At 39.7% G+C, this 27,500-nt stretch overlaps 1 protein-coding gene across 4 annotated transcripts in view; it reads right to left on the bottom strand.

Annotated features, from left to right (window-relative positions):
• tenm3 (teneurin transmembrane protein 3) overlaps positions 1-27,500 on the bottom strand; it is a 256,963-nt gene that overhangs the window by 179,411 nt on the left and 50,052 nt on the right. For all 4 annotated transcript variants that reach the window (XM_053679906.1, XM_053679908.1, XM_053679907.1 and 1 more), the window contains exon 2: positions 25,336-25,470. In XM_053679906.1, coding sequence (XP_053535881.1) covers positions 25,336-25,462 — 127 coding nt within the window. In that variant the 5' untranslated portion in view covers positions 25,463-25,470. The remainder of the gene's footprint in view (positions 1-25,335; positions 25,471-27,500) is intronic.

Raw genomic sequence — 27,500 nt, 5'->3', positions numbered from 1 at the left:
CTGTGTGTGTGTGTGTGTGTGTGTGTGTGTGTGTGTGTGTGTGTGAGGAGCATCATCTGATAGCTGTTAAAACACTGTGATTGTGTTGCTTATTTATCTCACCTTCTGTCTTATCTGTGTGTGTGTGTGTGTGTGTGTTTGTGTGTAGCAAGGACACTCTAATACACACGTGTGTGTGACTGCTTACGTGTGTGTGTGCTACATGTCATGACCAGCTCCATCTCAAACGTCTCACGCTCTTTTAACAAGCTATTGGTTTCTATTTTTAAGTGCTTTTGCACACTCTCACACACACACACACACATACACAACAATATTGTGTTTAATAAGCATACAATCTAATATAATATATATATATATATATATATATATATATATATATATATATATATATATATATATATATATATATATATAAGGTATTATTCGCACGTCTACACACAGTTGCTTACGTGTTCTCGAGTCTTTTTCCGAAATTCAGTAATGAGGTCAGAGCTTCACCCAGAAGAATTTTTTTTTTTTTCGCTTTTCAGTAGGGAGCTGTTGTGAGAAATCCATGTTTTGTTTTCTCTGGATTATTTTCCCTCCAAGGGAAATGTCAGTAATGTGTCGAGATGCTAAACTGACATTTCAGCAGCAGGTGAGTCGCAGAGAGACGAGGCCGGTGTTGAGGGTTTGATACGAGCGCATGGAAAGGAAAGATTATTTATCAACAACATGCCGGTGTGTCATTTCTCATCCTGTCCTCTGTCTCTCGCACTGATCTGGACATTACACTCAGTCCTCAGTGTTCAGTCCTCAGTTTTCAATCCTCAGTCCTCAGTGCTCAGTGTTCAGTCCTCAGTTTTCAATCCTCAGTCCTCAGTGCTCAGTGTTCAGTCCTCAGTGTTCAGTCCTCAGTTTTCAATCCTCAGTCCTCAGTGCTCAGTGTTCAGTCCTCAGTGTTCAGTCCTCAGTTTTCAATCCTCAGTCCTCAGTGCTCAGTGTTCAGTCCTCAGTTTTCAATCCTCAGTGCTCAGTCCTCAGTTTTCAATCCTTAGTCCTCAGTTTTCAATCCTCAGTCCTCAGTGCTCAGTCCTCAGTTTTCAATCCTTAGTCCTCAGTTTTCAATCCTCAGTGCTCAGTGTTCAGTCCTCAGTTTTCAATCCTCAGTGTTCAGTCCTCAGTGTTGAGTTCTCAGTGTTCAGTGTTCAGTGATCAGTGTTTATTTCTCAGTGTTCAATACTCTGCACTTTCTTTCTTTCCCCTGACTGTTATAAATACCTCCTTCCATAAACAGACATAACATCATATCAATAATTATACAAGAATCTCTTTATTATTAATATTAGAAAATGTCCACAGTACAAGTCCATGTGAACAAGACATTACTATAGAAACCATGACGCATTATAAATAAACCCGTGATCTGCAGCTGCATTACTGCCAGAGCTGCTGTTATAGAAAACTAATCAACATCCTCCTGAGTGAATAGCTCACAGCGCTGTGGTGTAATGACGTCGACTGAGCACTGACTGAGACTGAGCGTTGACTGAGCTGTGTCGACGTCTGAAAGAGTTAATCTCTGTTACGAGGGAGTTTTAGTCAGAGAATCTCTCTAACACGGTTTTTCAGGTCTTTAATTCCCATCATTCACTACAGTTAAGAGCTCAGCTGTGTGTGTGTGTGTGTGTGTGAGAGAGAGAGAGAGAGAGAGAGAGAGAGAGAGAGTGTGTGTGTGTGTGTGTGTGTGTGTGTGTGTGTGTGTACTGGAATGAACGGAGGCAGAAAGTCTGGCAGCGTCTCTGATTGATACAACAACATTACTGTAACTACAGCGGGGTCCAAAAGTCTGAGTCCACTACCAGGAACTGGTTTTTATTCCATCAGGTATCAAACACTAACACAATTTCACTCAGTTGATCCTTATTATTGAAAATATCGATATCCTGTTCACGCAGAACTCACGACGCCGTGGGTTTCCTTTTAAAACGCTAACACGTGCACACCCCTAACACACGCCGCTGATTGCTGGTGCCTTGCAACGATTAGCGGAAAACTCGCAAGATTGCAAAATCCAGATCTCTGAGTAACGGGGGAAAAAATCTGACTTTTAATTCGTAATAAATTGTAAACACCGGACGATGATGAGAATTATGTTTATCGCTCTAGTTCAAATAATAGCTTAGAATTATTCAATTATATAAAAGTTTTTAGGTTACGCGATACTCAATTATACTAGCCGTCAATTCTCGGTCAAGTTAGCTCATGTTAGCTAGCTAATTAACATCCGCAGTAAATACTTTGAGCATGTATTATATTCCTCTTAGGAATCCTGTCAGATTAGCCCATGTTAGTTAGCTAGCTAGCTTTGGCACAAAATTTTACGAATATCTACGATAGTTACCTTAAGAATTCTCTCAGAAATCCTTTAGCATTAAATATTATTAACATTCATGAATATGACTGTACAATCCTCACAGTAATCCTGGCAGGTTTACTTATTGTAGCTAGCTAGCATTAGCACTGACATTTATTAATATCCATAACGGTTCTCTCAGAAATCCCGCCACATTTTAGCATATTTTTGCCATGCTAGAATAAAATACCAGGGAATATTATTAATATTATGAATGTGATACAGAAATGCTCTCAGAAACTTACAGGTTAGCTCATATTAGCTAGCTAGCTAATTTTAGCACTGCCGTTTATGAAAATCTATGATGATTATCTTAAAAATTCTCTCAGAAATACTGTCAGGATAGCTCATATTAGCTAGCTAGCTTGTGTTAGCACTGTTGTTTATGAAAATCTATGATCCATCCATCCATCTTCAACCGCTTACTCCTTTTCAGGGTCACGGGAAACCTGGAGTCTATCCCAGGGAGCATCGGGCACAAGGCGGGGTACACCCTGGACAGGGTGCCAATCCATTGCAGGGCACAATCACATACACTCACACACACTCACACACCCATTCATACACTACGGACACTTTAGACACACCAATCAGCCTACCGTACATGTCTTTGGACTGGGGGAGGAAACCGGAGTACCCGGAGGAAACCCCCGCAGCACGGGGAGAACATGCAAACTCCGCACACACACACAGGGCCACGGCGGGAATCGAACCCCCGACCCCGGAGGTGCTGACCACTAAGCCACCGTGCGCCCTAAAATCTATGATGATTATCTTAATAATTCTGTCAGAAATCTTGATATTATCTCGTGTTATCCAGCTAGCTAGTGTTAGCACTGCCGTTTATGAAAATGTACGATGATTATCTTAATAATTCTCTCAGAAATCCTGTCAGGTTAGCTCATATTAGCTAGCTAACTAGTGTTAGCACTGTTGTTTATGAAAATCCACGATGATTATCTTAACAATTCTCTCAGAAATCTTGTTGTTAGCTCATATTAGCTAACTAGCGAACAATATCTGTAAAACTAGTCTGTATATTAAATGTCAGTGGCTTACAGTTTAAAAAAACAGAGATGAAGAAGCGGACTTGGTAGAAAAATAACAGGTTATTAACCCTCTAATCCAGTACGCTAGTACATAGCATCTAATTCCCCAACGCACTACAAAATACCCCAGGATGAGCCTGAGTGGAGACTTACACACGGCCCAAACAGATTTTATTGACTTTTAGAGTAAATGAGACGCTAATTAAGAAACCTGAGCCGCTCGGTGGACTGGATGTTAATGATCCATCGATGCTTTCTGTAAACGAGCTCTGGCTCTTATCGCCTCGCCAAAAAAAAAAAGAGAGAGAGAGAGAGAAAAAAGTTTCTTGTGTTTGTGAAGGACGTAACGCGCAGGTACAAAAGCTCAATAGGACGCAACGCGGTAAAAGATTGCGACGTCGTCCAATCAATTACTGTCAGAGCGCTCTCAGCGAGCACAATAGACGCAAAAAACAAAAGGAGGAAACGGAAGACAAGTGCTGTTTTAAAGATAAAGGAAGAAAAGAGCTCCTGAGTCTTAAAGTGATGGTTATAAACAAATGGAGTCGATCAGCCGAGGCGTGCTCCGTGTCTGAAGTTTGCTTCTTTAGGGTAAAAAAAGGGAAAAGTTTAGCGTGTCGAAATTTGTACACACTTGTATAAAAAAACACGGTTTGGCTAAACAAAGCGGCAGAATGAATCTCGAATAAAAATAATATAACAAATTTGCAACTTAACACTGCCACCGGAGACTCCTTCCGTGAATGGTAAATAGACGTCTCTTTGCTTCACAAAGGAGAAACAACGATTACGCACGTCTATGTGAATGGGAATGGGCTGTTGCTATAGAAACAACATATCAGAGCGAGCGCATTAATAGAATCCTGAGCTACTGTTCTAGGTAATTAATCAACACCTCCTGACCAATCACAATCCAGAACTCAGCAGCACATGTGAATACACGTGAATGATATACAATATTAGTCTGATGCACTAATGGACAAGCTCCGCCTTCGCACGTTACGCCACGACATGTTTCAGAGGAAGAAAGTGAAGGGGCTGTGAGGAGCTTGTTTTGTTTTTTAATTCTGCTGTGATGCTGTTTTGTCCACGTTTATAGAAACCACATCAGCTTGCCTATTTGAGACACTGAAAGCATTATGCTAAACTGGAGGCTATTAGCATTCATTACCTGTTAGCTACATTAGCATGTTGATCGACTACATCTGGGGAAGCCACGTACGTTTAAATTTAAAGACACACTTTAATCTCACATTAAACAGAAACAGAGAGAATGCCGGTGGAGGGTCTCACTTTAAAAGCTTTATACACACACACACACACACACACACGCACACACACACACACACTAAAACCATGACATCATACCTGACTTCAGACTCCATATTCATAGACACAGAAATGCTGATTGGTCGACCGTGACCTGGTCATGTGTGTGACACGTTAAAAGCTTTACGTCTTTTTGCGGTGTCATCAACAAACACATAAAAACCATGACATCATACCAGAGAGAGAGAGAGAGAGAGAGAGAGAGAGAGAGAGAGAGAGAGAGAGAGAATGAGAGACTGAGAGAGAGAGAGAGAAAGAAAGAGAGAGAGAGAGAGAGAGAGAGAAAGAGAGCAAGCGAGTAAGAGAGAGAGACAGAGAGAGAGAGAGAGAGAGAGAGAGAGAGAATGAGAGACTGAGAGAGAGCGTGAGAGTGAGAGAGAAAGAAAGAGAGAGAGAGAGAGAGAGAGAGAGAGAGAGAGAGAATGAGAGACTGAGAGAGAGCGTGAGAGTGAGAGAGAAAGAAAGAGAGAGAGAGAGAGAGAGAAAGAGAGCAAGCGAGTAAGAGAGAGAGACAGAGAGAGAGAGAGGGGAAGAGAAAGAGAGAGAAAGCGAGAGAGAGACAGAGAGAGAGACAGAGAGAGAGAAAGAGAGAGAGAGAGAGTGAGAGAGAGAGAACGAGAGAGTGAGAGAGAAAGAGAGACAGAGAGAGAGAGGGGAAGAGAAAGAGAGAGAAAGCAAGAGAGAGACAGAGAGAGAGAAAGAAAGAGAGAGTGAGAGAGAGAGAGAACGAGAGTGAGAGAGAAAGAGAGAGAGAGCAAGCGAGAAAAATAGAGAGACAGAGAGAGAGAGAGGGGAAGAGAAAGAGAGAGACAGAGACAGAGAGAGACAGAGAGAGCGAGAGAGAAAGAGAGAGAGAGAGAGAGAGAAAGAGAGAGAGAGCAAGCGAGAAAAATAGAGACGGGAAGAGAAAGAGAGAGACAGAGAGAAAGAGAGAGAGAGAGAGAGAGGGCGAGAGAGAGAGAGAGAGACAGAGAGAGAGAGAGAGAAAGAGAGAGAGAGAAAGAGAGAGTGCAGGACAATTTACTTGATGGGTTGAAAATTAGGAAAAGACATATTTTTGGTTAAATAGGATACGCTGTTAATGTAAAAACGCAGAGTTTCCTCGAGAGAGACACACACTCCAAAATGAAGAGCTAAAAGTAGTCAAAAAACCAACTGTGCGTGGTAATACAACACTACAACACTACAACACTACAGCACTATCACACTATAAATAAAGACAGATTTATAATGATAGCACGCTTCACAGTTTGGGAATCGGAAGCCGATTCTGTTTGGTCAGACAGCGGGCGCGTCTCAATCAGCTCCCTCAGGGCGCTGATCAGGCAGGCTGCCATTTTAATCGCTGGAATGTTCGCGCCCTAAAAATCCCATGATGCACCGCAAAAACCGCTCACTGCGTTCCCTTAATGGAAATGACGACGTCATGTTTTCCGAAGCCTCTCGGCTCGAGCAAGATGGCGGACGAACTCTCAGCCGTCATCAATGTATAGGGTCCAACGATAATGATCCTGCTTGAAGCACCACGACGTAAACGCGTCTGATGTCAGGAAGATATCGGTCCTGCCTGTCGATTAAACACCAGCGGTGACGTTTTACCACGTCTGAGACACGTGAAACCAGATCTATCTGAACTGCAGGTTGGTGTTTTCCACTCGGAGGAAAGAGCTATCCGCCCTCTTCTACATACACGAGCCCACAGCTGTAACTGACAGATGGAGACAGAGTATGCCCCTCCCACCCAGACAGACTCCCGGCTACGGAAATCTGTGGCATCGGCGGAATTCTAAGTCGTGATTCAAACATCAATTAGGCGCGAGAGAGAGTGAGATGAAGAGAGAGAGATTGAAAGAGAGAGTGAGAGGGAGAGTGAGAGAGAGAGATGACGAGAGAGAGATGAAGAGAAATACAGTGAGAGTGAGTGAGAGAGATGAAGAGAGAGATGAAGCGAGAGAAAGAGAGAGATGAAGAGAGAGAGAGAGATGAAGAGAGAGAGATGAAGAGAAAGAGAGAGTGAGAGAGATGAGAGAAAGAAAGAGAGTGAAAGATGAAAAGAGAAAGAAAGAGAGTGAGAGAGATGAAGAGAGAAAGAGTGAGAGAGATGAAGAGAGTGAGAGAGTGAGAGACATGAAGGGAGAGAGAGAGACGAAGAGAGAGATATGAAGAGAGAAAGAAAGAGAGTGAGAGACATGAAGAGAGAGAGAGAGAGAGAGAGAGAGAGAGAGATGAAGAGAGATGTGAAGAGAGAAAGAAAGAGAGTGAGAGACATGAAGAGAGAGAGAGATGAAGAGAGAGAGATGACGAGAGAAAGAAAGAGAGTGAGAGACATGAAGAGAGAGAGAGATGAAGAGAGAGATGTGAAGAGAGAAAGAAAGAGAGTGAGAGACATGAAGAGAGAGAGAGATGAAGAGAGAGAGATGACGAGAGAAAGAAAGAGAGTGAGAGACATGAAGAGAGAGAGAGATGAAGAGAGAGATGTGAAGAGAGAAAGAAAGAGAGTGAGAGACATGAAGAGAGAGAGAGATGAAGAGAGAGATGTGAAGAGAGAAAGAAAGAGAGTGAGAGACATGAAGAGAGAGAGAGATGAAGAGAGAGAGATGACGAGAGAAAGAAAGAGAGTGAGAGACATGAAGAGAGAGAGAGATGAAGAGAGATGTGAAGAGAGAAAGAAAGAGAGTGAGAGACATGAAGAGAGAGAGATGAAGAGAGAGATGTGAAGAGAGAAAGAAAGAGAGTGAGAGACATGAAGAGAGAAAGAAAGAGAGTGAGAGACATGAAGAGAGAGAGAGAGAGAGAGAGAGAGAGAGATGAAGGGGGGGGGGGGGGAAAGAGAGTAAATGGTAAAGAATTAAAGCGACCCTACACAGCAGTATCAGAGAGTCAGGAGGGTAAATCAGTCACTACAGCAGAGCTCAACCTGTGTGTGCGTGTGTGTGTGTGTGTGTGGAGTGTGTGTGCGTGTGTGTGTGTGTGTGGAGTGTGTGTGTGTGTGTGTGTGTGTGTGTGTGTGGTCAGGACATGATGTCCTCTGTTCAACGACCCATACAGAATTGAAAATACCTCTTTTGTGAAGTGCCTGTGGATGACAGGTGTGTGCGTGTGTGCGTGTGTGTGTGTGTGTGTGTGTGCGTGTGTGCGTGTGTGTGTGTGCGCACCACGTCGAGGTGACATCAATCACAAAAAAATGGAAAGAGAGAGAAAAAAGTGTGAAAGAAAAAGGAGGGTGATTCAAGGTCTCTCCTGCTGATATATTTTTTCTTTTTCTCCCTAATAGGCAATTTAATAGCACATCCCTCCATCACACACACACACACACACACACACACACACACTCACACACACCCTCACCACACACACTCCTCCATCACCCCCTAATCCACCCCCCCCCCCCCATCCACTAATGAATGAGAGGAGAGGGGGATGAAGAGGGGAAGCGATGGAAAGATCACAGCTGGATTCGTGTGTTATAACCAGCAGTGCAAAAGAGACACGTCTCACCGTCTCTCTCTCTCTCTCTCTCTCTCTCTCTCTCTCTCTCTCTCTCTCACACACACACACACACACACACACACACACACACAAACTGCACCATTTATTACACAGAGAGAAAGAGAGAGAGAAACACACAAAGAAAGCTTGAGTGAGAAATATAAAAATATAGACCAAAAGAAAAAAAGAAAGCAAACAAACAAACAAATAAATAAACAGACAGATAGATAGATAGATAGATAGATAGATAGATAGATAGATAGATAGATTATTAGATTCACTGAATGAAAGAAAGAAAGAAAGAAAGAAGGCACATTAGACACAGAAGTTAAAGAAAGAGAGAGATGGATGCCATAACTACACCAGTCCGTTTTCCAGCAGGTGCACTTCCTCTCCAAACAGGAAGTGGGTGTGTTTTTCTTATTATTAATGTCATGGGGTCATTGGGATGAAACGGAGGGACGCAAACCGAACAGAGGGATGAAGCGAGTGGACGGAGGGATGAGAGTGGGTGAGTGTGGGTGAGTGCGAGCCTCCAGCAGGACCCCTCTTGGAGTAGAGACAGCTCGGCCGCTGTGCTATTTGAGGAGGATAAATAGCAGCAGGTTATGACATTTATCTCCTCGCCTCTCTATGATCTTCTGAGGGACGGAGTGCTTTTTAAATATTGACACGCCGAGGACCAGTGATGTGATGAGATCAGTGGGATGTGAAGATAAAAGAAAAGCAGAGAGAGAGAGAGAGAGAGAGATTTGGAGGGAATGTGGATCAGCACATCACCATAATCACTGACTTCTGTTTATACGATTGGTCAGAAACTGTTAGCTTACATTTATGGAAGGAGTCTCCAGTGTCAGTCTCCAGTGTCAGACCAGTTCACGCTTCTCAGTAGCATGACAAGCTGCGTTGTTGTTTTTTTGTGTCCTTGGTGACAACTCAAAGGTTTACTTTGCAGACACTGGGCGAGATATCTCATCAGCCCTGAATACTTCTCCACTCGGAGCGGTTCGTCGCTACGTAACTGAACGTCAGTAAAAGACGACGGCGGTGTTGTGATTTTATATCGGAGTGAACTGAATCTGCTAAACGCTAGCTCACACAGTCAGTAAGGGGGAACTCGATATACACGACTAAAAATAATGTTTTTAAAGCAGTAAAGGAGTTGAAACAGAAACGGAAACATCCTCTGATCCTGAGCAGGAGAACAAGGCGTGTAAACGTCTATATGAGTTCTAGTTTACGCGAAGATGATCTAAGCAGAGCAGAAGGAACGATAATGAACTCTACACGACTCTGTAGCAGCTAAACACATACAGTGATAGCTTAGCTGTGTCTCCTCTTGGCTAGCGACACCAAACTAGCCTAGTTAGAAAAGTTTAATATTTTATCCGTCTGGTCGTCCTACATACAGTGACAACACCCGAGGCAAGTTTGATCCAATTTTTCTGATCATGTCATACATTGACAGCTAAGTTACCTCAGCTTCCATAAAACAAAACTCTACTGCAAGAAAAAAAAATGCATGGAAAGTCTATTTAGAAGTAAGTTTTTAAAAGTTTTTTGATGGAGAAGATTCTGGGCCCAGCCCCGGATGATTAACAATCCGGCTAACGCCCCTGGCAAATACTCTCGTTAGCGCTTCTCGTAGTAAACACGGTGAAAACAGATTCGGAGTTGACTAGCCGTCGCTGTTCGCTAACCGGAAGTGAATGAGAAAAGAGCAAAAAGCAGTCAGGATTGCGACAGAACAAAGAGAGAAAGAGCGAGTGGAAAACAAAGAAAGAAAGAAAGAAAGATGTGTAATTACAGATATTTCGGCGCGTTATAGATTTCTCAAACTGCCAAACAGCAGCGAGAGGCAATTTACGATTTTCCTGAGACGCCGAGCATTTTGTTCTGAACCGCAGGTTTATAAGGCGTGATAATTCAGAGTAATTGCGGCGCGTGTCGCGGAGATATTATTCTCCAGTTTGATGAGTCCCCTGATATCAGCGAATAAAAGGGTGAATTAAAGTGCAGACTCGTAGATGAGAGGCAATGGAGGAGGACGGGGGAAATTGAATATGAGATTACAGCAATCGAACGTGCGCGATAAACAGAAGCTTGTTCAAACACACTAAATGAGGAGTGAAATCCGACAGCTTGTTGGTTTGACGCGCAGGATATTTATCTGAACTCGAGAACACTCAAGGCTGTCTCTGTCTCCACCGAGCTTTCAATAATTCACAATAAAATCTTCTAATGCAGGACGAAAGAGTTCTGATCACGCTGTCATGTTTTGATGTTAAAAGAAAGCCGATGTCCGACCACCTCAGGGGTATTTCTTTATTTTTCCTTTAGGTTTTATAGCTGTAATGTTTATTTTTAAAATCCCCTGTATGAAATATTTTCATCTCAATATCAATGAAAAGCTATTCTGAGGAATCTTCCTGACAGGAACTGAGGAGGGATTTGGACCAGATCTGATTTTTACTCTGAATGGAAATCTTTTTTTGAACGGAAATCATTCATTCATTGTTTATTTACTTTGTATTTCTACACAAAGCGAAGGATAATATGCTTCATGAACAGAGAGGTTATTTCACTATGTCACATATCTAAAAATAAATTGGGAAAGGTAATCTGTGAACATTTATTACACTTGAGGAATTTTTAAAGACACTGTAGGGAAACCGCTAGAACTGAATTCTCGAAAGCAGCTGAACAAGTTGGAGTTTTTATACCGACAATTAAATTTTTGACGTCTCTACTTTAATAGGACATAAAAATAGGCTGAATTCTAACCTTGCTTTGCCAATTTAACAAACACAGTCAGATTGTCTAAAGGTGTACCTCAGGTGCTAAGAAAGTAGTGTTTACCTCAGGTACTAAGAAAGAAGTGAGTTTACCTCAGGTTTTAAAAAAATAAGTGAGTTTACCTCAGGTGCTAAGACAGTAGTGTTTACCTCAGGTGCTAAGAAAGAAGTGAGTTTACCTCAGGTGCTAAGAAAAGAAGTGAGTTTACCTCAAGTGCTAAGAAAAGGAGTGAGTTTACCTCAGGCACTAAGAAGGTAGTGTTTACCTCAGGTAGCAAGAAGTGAGTTTACCTCAGGCACTAAGAAAGAAGTGAGTTTACCTCAGATGCTAAGAAAAGAAGTGAGTTTACCTCAGATTTTAAAAAAAGAAGTGAGTTTACCTCAGGTGCTAGGAAGTGAGTTTACCTCAGGTTTAAAAAAAGAAGTGAGTTTACCTCAGGTTTTAAAAAAAATAAGTGATTTTGCCTCAGGCTTTAAAAAAAGAATTGAATTTACCTCAGGGGCTAAGAAGTGAGTTTACCTCAGGGTCTAAGAAGTGAGTTTACCTCAGGCACTAAGAAGGTAGTGTTTACCTCAGGTAGAAAGAAGTGAGTTTACCTCAGGTTTTAAAAAAATAAGTGAGTTTACCTCAGGTGCTAAGACAGTAGTGTTTACCTCAGGTGCTAAGAAAGAAGTGAGTTTACCTCAGGTGCTAAGAAAGAAGTGAGTTTACCTCAGGTGCTAAGAAAAGGAGTGAGTTTACCTCAAGTGCTAAGAAAAGGAGTGAGTTTACCTCAGGCATTAAGAAGGTAGTGTTTACCTCAGGTAGCAAGAAGTGAGTTTACCTCAGGCACTAAGAAAGAAGTGAGTTTACCTCAGATACTAAGAAAAGAAGTGAGTTTACCTCAGGTTTTAAAAAAAGAATTGAATTTACCTCAGGGGCTAAGAAGTGAGTTTACCTCAGGGGCTAAGAAGTGAGTTCACCTAAGCGGGACGTCTTTCAGTGGAACTGCAATGAAATCTTTAAATGTGATTTTCTCATTTTTCACTTTAATCAGATTTTAACATGCTAAACATTTAATTTCCAGAAGTTTCCAGATCTATACATAAAATGTATAGTAGAGTATGTGTGCATTAATCATATATTAATGATAAATATAACTGTGTGTGTGTGTGTGAGAGAGAGAGCGAGAGAGTGAGAGAGAGTGAGAGAGCACATTATCAATTTAACTTGATTTTTTTTTCTGAGACAAGCACACAGGGCTTCATGTTGTTATTTTTTTTTAAAAATCCTTTTTCCAATGTTCAGTAAAATAAAAAAACTGATTGAACAAAGGGTTAATTACGATTTTCTCTAGCTTGAGCTTGTATTTTTTTGAGAAACGCAGCAGCCTCGAGCCCTGGAGGATGTTAATCTCTGAACACACCTCACGCCTGACAAAAAGATCGCCAATTAACGCAGTTCCTCTAAATAAGGAATAATCACGGTCTAAAGATTAGAGATGATGACGCTTTTAGGTGTTGATGTTATTTTAATTGGAAGAAACCTGGAGATTTTTCTCAGTGCTCAAGTTTCAGAAGAACACACACACTCTTTCACACACACACTTATACGCACACACATGCACACACACACACACACTTTTTAATGAGGAAAGGCAAACCGAACCAATCAACCTTATATCATACAACACTCTCGACAACTAGCGCAGAGGTGCTACTGCTTTCCACACAGCGGTGTGTGTGTGTGTGTTTGTGTGTGTGCATGTGTGGACACATCCGGGATTCGCTCCATGCAACTCTGCTGTAACAGACAGCAAACACACACACACACGCTTTGAGAAATTCATTTCAAATCATTATGCAGTGTATCGCCAACAGCAACAATGGCACGTGAGGAAAGTTACAGAAGGAATGCGATGTTACAAAATGTCACATATTAAAACCCACACATTAGAAATGTCACCTTAAAATGTCACGTCAGAGACGTCATGGTGGAAATCACACGCTAAAATGTCAAGTTGAAAACGCCACCCTGGGAACCTTATGCTCAAAACCTGAGCCAGGGAGATCACTTTCAAAATGTAACGTGAGAAACAACGATGTTCAGTACGTCACGTTACAACCGTCACGTTAGCAACGGTGAAAATAAAGTCATAGCTAAAACGCGCAGACATTAGAAATGACACGCAACAGGAATGAAGTAGTTACATGAAAATCAACACTTTAAAAGCTTTGCAATGTTACATTAGGAACATTTCATTCTATTTCATATTGGAAATTACATTACATTAGATACGGCATGTTAGAAATGTTACACTACACTACTAGCTACAAATGTTGTACAAGAAATATTGAATTTTACATTCTGAAATGTTTTGAATGTTACATAATGAATGCAATTATTTTGAATATTAAGTAATTAATGTTATATTATGAATGTTATGTTTTGAATGCTATGTAATGAATGTTATATAATGAAGGTTATATAATGAATGTTGCATAATGAATGCTATGTAATGAGTGTTACGTTTTGAATGTTACATAATGAATGTTATGAAACATTTAGAATGTTTTTTAATGAATGCTATATAAAGAATGTTACATTAGGAATGTTATATAATGAATGTTACATTATGAATTTTATGTAATTAATGTTATATAATGAATGGTATACAATGAATGTTACATAATGAATGATACATTTTGAATGTTACAATTTGAATGTTATGTTTATGAATATTACACTATGAATGCTATATAATGAATGTTACATTATGAATGGCACTTTATAAATGTTGCCTTATGAATGGTACATGGAGGAAACTAATATTAAAGGGTTGCGTTATGAGTTACGGAGTTAGAAATGTTATAATCGATATGCTCTGTTATGAAAAGTTACATAATGAATTTTGCATTCCAAATGTTACAATAGAGCACAAAACTAGAATTCTAGAATTAATTAGAACTTTGATGTTAAAACTACCATGCTAGACATCTCAATTTCAAAAACATTATGTCAGAAACCTTACATAAGAAACCTCATATTACTGACATTGTGATATCGTTAAAAAACCCACAGAACTTTTCACAAGTGAGGGCGAAACTTTAAATCTACTGTAAACCGTATAAAATAAGTGATTAAAGCTACAAACACTAACTCTGCCCCCTGAAACGAACTTTAAAATGAAGTATTCCTAACACGCCAGCTGTGTGTGTGTGTGTGTGTGTGTGTGTGTGTGTGTGTGTGTGTGTGTGTGTGTGTGTGTGTGACAGATGGAACACTTCCTATTTCAGTGTGTAGTGTAGTATGGATCATTGCTCCCTCTAACTCACTGTCCTTGAAGCAAAGATGTAAATGTAAAAATGTGAAAAAGTTAGTGTGTATGTGTGTGTGTGTGTGTGTGTGTGTGTGTGTGTGTGTATGCGTGTGTGTAGGGCGCCTCGTACAGCTTGAGTAAATGTTACTGTAGTTCCTGTGCTGTAAAATTACTACTTTCATGCTCAGTGAGTTTGACAAAAGTGATCGAGGTGTGTGTGTGTGTGTGTGTGTGTGTGTGAGTGTGTGTGTGTGTGTGTGTGTGTGAGCCAAACGATAATCACTCTCAGCAGACGTGACCCATGGCTTCTTTATATCTCTCTGTATTGTGCCATGTTTCATTTCCTTCCTCTGATCTGTTGTTACGTAAAATCTAAATCTCGACTGATCTGTCGTTTATCTGATCAAATCAAGGAAAAGCATCGCACTGATAAAGCAGCGAAAACACTCTCTAATCGGTTTAATTAAATGACACGGTTGTAGTCAATACTTCTTCCTTCTTGAATTCATTCATTTCTTTTCTTTTCTTCTTTTACAGGTGACGTTAATAGTCCATAAAAATATAACTTTATACATATGCTGCTAGCAAACTCCCTAACGTTCTCCCAAGACGAGTGTGGTGGTGACTGGTTACACACACACACACACACACACACACACACACACGTTTTCAATTCATTTTGATTCTTGTTGTTATATGACATCACAAAATAGAATCCACATTCATCAACATTCTCTCCTCTCTACATTTATTTATTTATTTATTTACTTGTTTATTTATTTATTTATTTATTTATTTATTCATTCATTTATTTATTTATTTATTTATTTATTTACTTGTTCTGTTTTCTTTCTCTTAATTTTATTATTAACATTATACTTTTCTTTCTAGCAAAGTCTTTAAGGGTGGTGAAAATCTCTCTCTCTCTCTCTCTCTCTCTCTCTCTCTCTATCTATGTACCTACCTCTCTCTCTCTCTCTCTATCTATCTATCTATCTATCTATAAAACACTAATTTAACCAATATTCTCTCCTTTTTAATTTTATTTGTTTAATTTTTCCTTTCGTGTAATTTTCACTGATAAAGTCATTGTCCTCTGAAGCTGTGGGGTGGTGACAGGTTAGCAAAAACAAAAACTTGCACACACTACTCATTTATTTGTTTGTTTATTTATGCATGTATTTATTTCTCTCTCTTAATTTTCTTTAATAGTCCATAAAAATGTAAGTTAACATGTATATCACTAGCAAAGTCTTTAATGTCCTCCAAAGTTGTAGAGTGGTGCCATGTTAAAATAAAAAAATAAATAAATAAATAAATAAATAAATAAATAACATTTCAAAAATCTAAACAATAAACACATTGGGAATCATTAAACGAAATTAAAATAAATATACATTCAGGGACATGTTGCAATTTTAATCGATATTCTTTCCTTTGTTTGTTTGTTTGTTTTCTTTTTTAAAGTAAATTTGACTTTCTCTTAATTTCCTTTCCTTATTTTTTTTTTTCTATTCTTCTCTTAGTATTAACTTTAATAATCCATAAAAATGTTGCTAGCGAAGCCTTTATCATCTTCCAAAGATGCATAGTGTTAGTGGTGGGTTTAAAAAACAAAACAAAACAAAAGAACAAATAATAATAATAATAATAATAATAATAATAATAATAATAATAATAATAATAATCTAACGTGTTTTAAACCTCTTTAGATTCAGGTTCACTAAAAATGGTAAAGCGACTGCCCTAATAAAAAAAACAGCTTTACGAAATAAAACATTTCAGGCGTTAATGAAACAGTGCAGGAGACTTAATGTTTAATTAATGTTTAATTACAGACTGACTTCATGATTAATTACGCTATGCCACAATAATTAGGCGACTAAATCTGTATGCTTTCTACTGAACTACTCTATCAAACTAACTGCTGCACGAAGGTTTAAAAAAAAGAAGAAAAAATATGAAACGATTTCATTTAAATAATTAATTGAATTTAATTAAAAGATTATCGGAAGTGTTTGTGTTTGATGTACGAGTGTGCAACACGTCAGAGATAACATCTCCGAGTTTCAGTTTCACAATACACCAGATTTCTGCAAAACACAAGCAATGGTGATATATAGATTTATAGGAAAATTATAATATTTAACAAATAAAGGAAGGAAATGTTCAATTAGAGGAAATGATTATGGTCATATTCAAATAAAATAAATAAATAAACAAACCCTGTTTCATTTACAAAAGTTCTTTATTTTGATTAGGCTTTAAGGTTTTTTTTTTTTTTTAATGACAATTGGAAAGAGACCGCCCCTTTCATTATTATTATTATTATTATTATTATTATTATTATTATTATTTTATTGATTAGGCTTGGTTCATACAAAAAATATATATATTTATTTATTTATTGTTCAATGACAACAGGAAATAAATAAATCGAGCTATATCCAAACCACTCCTTTCAAATGAAATTGTTATATTAGGCTTTCTGCGACTACTGAAAATAAATAAATAAACAAACAAACAATTGTGACTGTATTTAAATGACCCTTTATGTCATCAGCTATATTCAATCCACCTGCTTTTATTATTATATCATATCATATTATATCTTATTATATCATATTATGTTATATTATATATTTTTATGTTTTTGATCAGATGAAAAGAAATGCAGTGATATTCATGATTTTTAATTTAAATGTATTTATTATTATTTTTTTCCTCTGCAGTGTGCAGGTCAGTTACAGCCCAATAACACCCAATGTTCTTACCTTCTGTAGCCGTAACAGGTCAAATATACACACATATCACTTTACACATATAACCTCATCCATGTGGTGTGTGTGTGTGTGTGTGTGTGTGTGTGTTGAGAGTCTCTTTTATCTTTCACCTATCCCTTTATTTTTGTCTCACCTTTTTCTTACTTTTTCTGTCTGTTTTTACACAAGTATGTGTGTGAGTGTGAGTGTGAGTGTGTGTGAGTCAGTGTGCGTGTGTGTGTGTATGTATGTGAGTGTGTGTGTGTGTGAGTCAGTGTGTGTATGTGAGTGTGTGGTGAGTGTGTGTATGTGTGTGTGTGTGAGTCAGTGTGTGTATGTGAGTGTGTAAGTGTGTTAGTGTGTGTGTGTGTGTGTGTGTGTGTGTGTGTGTGTGAGAAAGTGTGTGTGAGTGTGTGTGTGTGAGTCAGTGTGTGTATGTGAGTGTGTAAGTGTGTTAGTGTGTGTGTGTGTGAGTGTGTGTGTGAGTGTGTTTAATATGGAGTTGAGAGTGTGTGTACTCTGATCCACTCAGTCTATTAAAGCCAGAATAATCCTCTTTTCTCTCCCTCGCTCTTTTGTTCTTTTTCTTTCTCTACCCCACCATCTCTCTCTCTCTCTCTCTCTCTCTCTCTCTCTCTCTCTCTCGCTCTCTCTCTCTCTCTCTCTCGCTCTCTCTCTCTCATCTCAGTGGTGATCTTATGCAATGGCAGTGATCATTCGGAACAATGAGCTGTTACGGCATCCCGATTTTTGATCAATAGCACACATACACATACACACACACACACACACACACACACACACACACACACACACACACATCTATATCTATACACACACACCTATATACCTATACACACACACACACACACAGGTTTATATGCATACACACATACCTATATACCTATACACACACACACACACACACACACACACACACACACACCCCTGCGTGTGTATGAGGAGAGCACTTAATGAAGAGTGGAAGTGGAGCTGGGGAAGCTGGTTCGGGGTTTGGATTCGGAGCCGCGTCGGCCATAACTGCACGTGGCTATTAAGAAAAGGAGCCACTTTAGCTAAAAGCCTCTTCCATTATGAGAGAAACGACACGGATCTGGTTTGGCTTGGAGACACACACACACACACACACACACACACACACACACACACATGAACATGTCCACACACGTACACACACATGAATGTGTATCAAATTCCACTTTCCTAATCCTCAATCTAACCCTAATGTTAACCTCAGAACCAAAAGGAAATCTGTTAACTTCCCGACTGGAAGCTGCCTGCTGGGAGAACACACACACACACACACACACACACACACACACACACACGTATGTATAGTAACTGCTACTGCAATTCTGGAAAAATTCCAGCTGCATTATAATGTCATACACTACAGTGTACAATGTTACAGTGTTGTGTTCTCCTCATACACACACAGGGGTGTGTGTGTGTGTGTGTGTGTATAGGTATATAGGTATGTGTGTATGCATATAGATGTGTGTTTGTGTGTGTGTGTTTCCGTTATAATAATAATAATAATAATAATAATAATAATAATAATAATAATAATAAAGCATTAGTTCTCAGTACTGAATAATAAGCTGATGAATATTCAGAAATCAGATCCAATCAGTGATCAGCATGGCATCCCATCCAAGATGAATTTCCGACTCAGTATTCCTGGGATATACTCACGATACCACGCCGCCCTGACCAGGATAAAGTGCTTACAAAAGATGAACGAACAAATAAACAAACAAACAAACAAACAAATAAATAAATATCGAATACACAAAAAACGACCAGTACTCGTACCCTCGTCAAGAATTCTATAGTCTACGAATATGCAAAATATGCAAATTCCCAAACCCTACATGCCACACCCCTTTTCCTGGTAAAGTGGAGTTTATTTGCATACTGGAACGTGATTGGCTCTTGGATTTTATGGCACAGTAACACTGCACTCCTTGGGTTCCTGAGTTAATGACGGGCTCTCAGCTTTCTAAAAGGGTTCTAGGTGGAACCGTGTGATTATTTAGTTATAGGGTTCTACCAAGAACCTTTAAGTGCTTCCCTCATCTGGACAGTGAAGTGCATTGTGGGTATTTTCCCCCTCCTGCTTCATGATATGCTTTTGAAGTACAAAATGGGTTCGTTCTCGAAATAGTGCACTATGAAGTGAACAGGGCGTGGTTTCTGACACACTTTCAGCGTCTCTAACGAGGTCTCCAGAACACGACGAACCTGCAGCACTGATTTCTGTCTCGCTTTGACCTCCTGCACGCGTTATTGTAATTAATCCCTTTAATTAATTGAAAGGACTTTAAAGGACACTGCAACGTTTCGGGCTCGCGCGTGTGTGTGTGTGAGAATGGCTTTCTTTTCATTTGGAATATTTTATCCATTAAAGGTAAAGTCCTAAACGCTTCTCGAAGGTGCCTAGTTACAGTTGCTCAGCTACGATTGGTCAATCTCTGTTTAGGGGTGGGGTTTAGTGGGACTGTATATATTGAGACAGCTTTAAAAGACAAGTTTTAAACTTGAGGAATTTTTGTTTTAGCCTGTGCGCTGTGTGTAACGGACGTGTGGTTGCTGAGCGCAACGTCATGCTCGTATAGAAAAAAAAAACGTCACTCAACACCTTCTGACCAATCAGAATCCAGAATCCAAATATATTACTGCTGAACTTTAATTTTGAATTTTACTGTTTTATTTTAAATGTGTGAACTTTTATTGAAAAGTTCAACAGCTGCACTTCTATTATGAGTGAGTGTGGAACACAAGGGTTTTCTGTATTCCCACACACACACACACACACACACACACACACACACACACACACACACGCACACTACAGAAGCGGTGGATAGACATTAAGATGAAAAACACTGGAGTTTTCCTTTAAATTGCATCTAGACTCATATGTTTTCAGTTTAAGTCGATGCACCAATTGCTATACTGTGTGTGTGTGTGTGTGTGTAGCTGTGTGAGAGACAGTATTACCCTCTTAAACTCTGGGTTGCAGGGTATTACACACACACACACACACACACACACAGTACATTACACTCCTCTCGTGATGCTGATGCAGACAGACTGGAGGCACTGAAGCTCTCAGAGCAGACACACAGCGGGATGACAGGAATGCGGCGCAGACTCGCACTGTGTGTGTGCGTGTGTGTGTGTCTGTGTGTGTTAGCGATAAATGATGGTTCAGATCTGAAAAGTGAGTGTTTTTGGTTTTGTTAAACGGTTTCTCTCCAATCTCACTCCATCCATCTTCACTAATACAAAACAGTCAGTGTTCCGATCACAGCGCAGTTCCCTCGACACGCGGCGTCTGGTCTCGAGTGCTCAGCAGATAACGCGAGTTCCGTTCACGCAGTGAACACGGGCACACGACGAGCTTGTTTCTTTGGAGTCGTTTCTTTGGAGTCGTTTCTTAGGAGTCGTTTCTATGGAGTCGTTTCTATGGAGTCATATCTAAGGAGTCATATCTAAGGGACGTTTCTTAGGAGTCATTTCTATGGAGTCGTATCTAAGGAGTCATATCTAAGAGATGTTTCTATTGAGTTGTTTCTTAGGAGTCGTTTCTATGGAGTCGTATCTAAGGAATCATATCTAAGGGACGTTTCTATTGAGTTGTTTCTTAGGAGTCGTTTCTATGGAGTCGTATCTAAGGAGTCATATCTAAGGGACGTTTCTATTGAGTTGTTTCTTAGGAGTCGTTTCTATGGAGTCGTATCTAAGGAATCATATCTAAGGGACATTTCTATTGAGTTGTTTCTTAGGAGTCGTTTCTATGGAGTCATATCTAAGGGACGTTTCTTAGGAGTCGTATCTAAGGAGTCATATCTAAGGGACGTTTCTATTGAGTTATTTCTTAGGAGTCGTATCTAAGGAGTCATATCTAAGGGACGTTTCTATTGAGTTATTTCTTAGGAGTCGTTTCTATGGAGTCGTATCTAAGGAGTCATGTCTAAGGGATGTTTCTACTGAGTTGTTTCTTAGGAGTCGTATCTAAGGAGTCATATCTAAGGGACATTTCTTAGGAGTCGTTTTTAGGGAGTCGTATCTAAGGAGTCATGTCTAAGGGACGTTTCTACTGAGTTGTTTCTTAGGAGTCGTATCTAAGGAGTCATATCTAAGGGACATTTCTTAGGAGTCGTTTTTAGGCAGTCGTTTCTAAGGAGTCATATCTAAGGGACGTTTCTTAGGAGTCGTTTCTATGAAGTCGTATCTAAGGAGTCATATGTAAGGGACATTTCTTAGGAGTCGTTTCTATGGAGTCGTATCAAAGGAGTCATATCTAAGGGACGTTTCTTAGGAGTCGTTTTTAGGGAGTCGTATCTAAGGAGTCATATCTAAGGGACGTTTCTATTGAGTTGTTTCTTAGGAGTCGTTTTTAGGGAGTCGTATCTAAGGAGTCATATCTAAGGGACGTTTCTATTGAGTTGTTTCTTAGGAGTCGTTTCTATGGAGTCGTATCTAAGGGACGTTTCTTAGGAGTCGTTTCCATGGAGTCGTATCTAAGGAGTCATGTCTAAGGGACGTTTCTACTGAGTTGTTTCTTAGGAGTCGTTTCTATGGAGTCATATCTAAGGGACGTTTCTTAGGAGTCGTTTCTATGGAGTCGTACCTAAGGAGTCATATCTAAGGGACGTTTCTTAGGAGTTGTCTCTATGGAGTCGTATCTAAGGATTCATATCTAAGGGACGTTTCTTAGGAGTCGTTGTTAGGGAGTCGTATCTAAGGAGTCATATGTAAGGGACGTTTCTATTGAGTTGTTTCTTTAAAGTCATTTCTATGGAGTCGTATATAAGGAGTCATATCTAAGGGACGTTTCTATTGAGTTGTTTCTTAGGAGTCGTTTCTATGTACACTTTTCTGGGCACGAGATTCAGAATCCCCGCACTTCCATATGCCATATGCTTTAAATTCAATGACTCGATGAGACGTCTGGAGGAAAATACAGTCACTGTAATGAAAACAAAAAATGTCCACGGCTTCGTGTCGTATATTTGTTTCGAGCTTTTTTTTTAACGTTTTGAAAGAGTAAGCGGTGACTAAAATGTCGTTGGTTGGTCGATCAAAAGTCTCACTGTCCTAATGGTAGCTAGCATGGACTTCGAGATCAATCTGAAGTGCAATACTATAATATATATATATATATATATATATATATATATATATATATATAATCCATGTTTATTGACGAAATCCTCTAAATTCTTCACAGTGACCCTAGGAACCTTTGATTAAAAAGAGTCGGTCACGTTTTCTGAATGTCCTGAGATGTTTTTTTATACATATACATACATATATAGATACATATAAACGTTAGTGTTTCTATTGTTTCTGTGAGAACAATTATTAAAGCAGATGTTTTTTTTTTTTATAAGATTATGAAGCTAAAACATTGCAACAGCGTTGTAGGGACGTCTATAAATAAACGTTATATAAACGTTTCGATCTTGTCCGAGTCTCGAACGGGACGGCTGACGAAGTTCCAAATCCAGAATGAAACAGCACTTGATCTATCACATCGCATTGTTGTATTGTTTTAAACGTTTTATTTATTTATTTTTTATACTTGTGCACCTGGAGATAATAAATCCAGGACATTATGAAATGACGTGTTAAAAGGACGTGGCGTAACGTGTGAGCGTAGGTTGCAGCCGCTTTTATAACGCTTTTAATTCGCTGTTCTTTTGTATTGCTCAGATTAATAAAGTAATGCCGACGTTTTTGTTGATTAGCCGAGCGAGGTGTGAAGGATAAGCTGACCAAGCGCTCACCTGCTATGCTTACAGAGAACCTTTATTATAATATAATTCATAAAAATCTCAGTCCTCAGATAAGCAATGTCTCCGAGCCAGATTCTGTCTCCAGTCATGTCTTTTCTGTGGACTTTAACGTTTTTAATAAATTACAAGTTGCATATTTAATATTTAATATTGTTCTCGATTGGTGTTCTGTAGTGTTTTCGAGTGTATTTACAGCCAAAACATAACTTTATTCATTTCAGCGTGACATTTTGCGATGACATCACAACCAGCAGAGAGTGGCGCTGGACTTAATCCCGAGCCTCACGCGAGCCGATATCACGCAAGGAAAAAAGTTCGAGATCAGAATCACGTGTAACTGAGACACACGTGTGTGTAACTCTCGTGTAACGGATGTGTGTAATTTAAGGATTAAATCCTCGACCACAGCTACAACAATAATTCCCGGTGTTTGTCTAAAATAAACGTCTCCACAGCTGTTAGAGATAATAAACGTGACTGTGTGTGTGTGTGTGTGTGTGTGAGGAGGAGGAGGATGTTGGAATGTTGAAGCGATGAGGATCCGAGGAGTAAAATCTGATCTGAGCGTTTGATACCTGATGGAATAAAAACCAGTTCCTGGTAGTGGACTCAGACTTTTGGACCCCGCTGTAGTTACAGTAATGTTGTTGTATCAATCAGAGACGCTGCCAGACTTTCTGCCTCCGTTCATTCCAGTACAAAGCCACACACACACACACACACACACGCAGCAGAGTGCTTAATGCCGCTCAGAGATGGGAAGTAAAAACCCTGAAAACATGCTAGAGGAGGAATTTTACACAAAAACGTCCACAGGTTCTCGAACAACACGACATTCCCTGATAAGAGATTCTACATTCCTCGATGTAGCTCACAGACTGTGTGTGTGTGTGTGTGTGTGTGTGTGTGTGTGTGTGTGTGTGTGTGGTAGAAATAGATTATAGAAGGAAAAGGAGTGATGGAGTGAGATGTACGGTAGCCAGAGGAACGAAGAAGAGGTCAGAGAGTGAAAAAAAATGGAGAGAGGGAGAGCGAGCGAGTGAGCGAGAAGGGAGCTATCTTTTTAAAAAAAATTTTTTTAAGTATTTAAAAAAAAAAAAATTTTGTTTTTTTTGTTTTACAATTTCCATAGAAACGATGCATTTTCAGGATTAATGTCATGAACATCTACAGGCCCAATTTTGGAGCTGATGCTATCGAGTCATTTCTGTGGAGTCATGTGCACGGAGTTGTTCATAAGGAGTCGTGTTTACGCTTCTTACGGCCTTGGTCATGGACTGTTTTATTTCATTTCTTTATTCCTAGATCGTTTTTTCCACTTTAAAGAAGATCAGAGTAAAATTCAAAAGTCGGCTTCGGTGAAAGGTCGAGTCATATTTTTATGACTCGACTCGTTTCTATGACTCGTTTCTATTCAGTCATTTCTAAGGAGTCATATTTATGGAGTCGTCTCCATAAAGTAATTTCTATGGTTTCGTTTCTAAGGAGTCGTTTTATGGAGTCGTTTCTATGGAGTCATATCTAAGGGACGTTTCTAAAGAGTTATTTAGAATGAGTCACATTTATGGAGTCATTTCTACGGAGTTGTATGTAAGGAGTTGTTTCTATGGAGTCGTTTCTACTGAGTCACTTTTATTGAGTCATTTCTGTTGAGTTGTTTCTTAGGAGTCATTTCTATGAAGTCATTTCTATTGAGTCGTTTCTATGGAATCGAGTCTAAGGAGTCATTCTTATGGAGTCATTTCTATTGAGTTGTTTCTATGAAGTCGTTTCTACTGAGTCATGTCTATGGGATGTTTCTGTTGAGTTGTTTCTTAGGAATTATTTCAAAGAAATTGCTTCTATATAATCATTTCTAATGAGTCATTTCTAAGGAGTCATTTCTATGCTTCTTAAGGACTTAATGTTCATGGATTGTTTTATTTTATTTACTTATTTTTGGCTCACGCATTCCGCCTCAGACAAATTCAGAAGCCGACTTCGGAAATGAGTTGTTTCTATGGAAACACACAGAAAAACAACTTAATGTGTGGTGAAGCTGAACAAAGATGTGAAGCTTATAATTACTGTAATTCCAATTTATTAATGCTGCACCGATCATGTAAAACTGCAACATGTACAGACGGTGTGATTCATGTCTATCACTACATCCTGTTTATAGCCATGCCCCCTCTTTTGATGGACAGCTAAGCTCCACCCACTGTTGAAAAAGGCATCAAAGGGCTTTATAGGTCAAAGAGGTTAAAACAGAAAGAAAGACAGATTGAGAGAGGAAGAGAGAGAGAGAGAGGTGGAGAGAGTGATGGAGGGAGAGAGAGAGAGAGAGAGAGAGAGAGAGAGAGAGAGAGAGAGAGAGAGAGATGAAGAGAAGTCTCTTCACCCTTACCATGGGCCGCAGTGTGTGTGTGCTCTCTGCAGTGTGTGTGTGTGAGCTCGTCGTCTGACTCGGACTCGGCGCTGTGCGGCGGAGGATGGAGTGAGTGATCAGATGGACTGCAGAGAGGGGATGGCATGGGAGAACCTACAGAACACACGCACACAAACGCGCACACACACACACACACGCGCAAACACACACACACACACACACACACACACGCACACAAAACGCAAATCAACACCAACATAAAAAAAACGTAAAAGTGTAACACAACAAATCAAACCCGATCCTAAAGAGAAGAGCATGAAGAGAGAGACAGAAGCGGAGAGATGGACAAGGAAATGAAGAAATAAACAATAAGCACACACACACACACACACACACACACACTCCATAACCCATTCTAACATTATGCCAGCCAAACCAGATATGTTCCCTATCAGAGTGTAAATGCAACTGCTTCTTTTTTTTTTTTACTATGAATCTTCCATGTTTCAGGTCGAGCACTTTTTAATATGTGAAAGCTAAAATCAAATCCATAATCACACACACACACACACACACACACACACACACACACACACACTGAGACTATATGGATCAGATAGGACACATCTATTACACTGATGTTTTTTTTTTTTTTTTTTTTTTTTTACACTGAGACTGCATGTGAATACAGGACACGACTCATCCCCATCACGATATCTCACAGAATTCAGCAACAGAAGATTGCAGAGGAGTCGACTAAGGTATGTCAGTATCAGACCAGTATCACGTCAGTATTGAATTATTATCACATTGGTTTTGGAGCAATGAGGGATCAGTATGAGAGCAGTATTAAATCAGTATGGGATCAGTATGGGAGCATTAATGGGGAAGTATGGGATCAGTATGGGATTAGTATGGGAGCCTTAATGGAGCAGTATTAAATCAGTATGGGATCAGTGTGGGAGTATTAATGGAGCAGTATGGGATCAGTATGGGATCAGTATGGGGGCATTAATGGAGCAGTATTAAATCAGTATGTAATCAGTATGGGATCAGTATGGGATCAGTATGGGAGTATTAATGGAGCAGTATTAAATCAGTATGTAATCAGTATGGGATCAGTATGGGATCAGTGTGGGAGTATTAATGGAGCAGAATGGGATCAGTATGGAATCAGTATGGGAGCATTAATGGAGCAGTATGGGATCAGTATGGGAGCATTAATGGAGCAGTATTAAATCAGTATGTAATCAGTATGGGATCAGTATGGGATCAGTATGGGAGTATTAATGGAGCAGTATTAAATCAGTATGTAATCAGTATGGGATCAGTATGGGATCAGTATGGGAGTATTAATGGAGCAGTATTAAATCAGTATGTAATCAGTATGGGAGCATTAATGGAGCAGTATGGGAACAGGATGGGATCAGTATGGGATTAGTATGGGAGCATTAATGGAGCAGTATGGGAACAGGATGGGATCAGGATGGGATCAGTATGGGATTAGTATGGGAGCATTAATGGAGCAGTATGGGAACAGGATGGCATCAGGATGGGATCAGTATGGGATCAGTATGGGCTCAGTGTGGGAGCATTAATGGAGCAGTATGGGATCAGTATGGGCTCAGTATGGGAGCATTAATGGAGCAGTATGGGATCAGTATGGGCTCAGTATGGGAGTATTAATGGAGCAGTATTAAATCAGTATGGTATCAGTATGGGAGCATTAATGGAGCAGTATGGGAACAGGATGGGATCAGCATGGGATCAGTATGGGCTCAGTGTGGGAGCATTAATGGAGCAGTATGGGATCAGTATGGGATTAGTATGGGAGCATTAATGGAGCAGAATGGGAACAGGATGGGATCAGTATGGGATCAGTATGGGAGCATTAATGGAGCAGTATTAAATCAGTATGTAATCAGTATGGGATCAGTATGGGATCAGTATGGGAGTATTAATGGAGCAGTATGGGATCAGTATGGGAGTATTAATGGAGCAGTATTAAATCAGTATGGGAGCAGTATGGGAACAGGATGGGATCAGTATGGGATCAGTATGGGCTCAGTGTGGGAGCATTAATGGAGCAGTATGGGATCAGTATAGGATCAGTATGGGCTCAGTATGGGAGTATTAATGGAGCAGTATTAAATCAGTATGGGATTAGTATGGGAGCATTAATG

The sequence above is a fragment of the Ictalurus punctatus genome, chromosome 3 (genome assembly GCF_001660625.3).
Source record: "Ictalurus punctatus breed USDA103 chromosome 3, Coco_2.0, whole genome shotgun sequence".
NCBI classification, from domain to species: Eukaryota; Metazoa; Chordata; class Actinopteri; order Siluriformes; family Ictaluridae; genus Ictalurus; species Ictalurus punctatus.
Note: the sequence above shows the minus strand (reverse complement) of the source record. Positions and strands in the feature narration are given on the sequence as shown.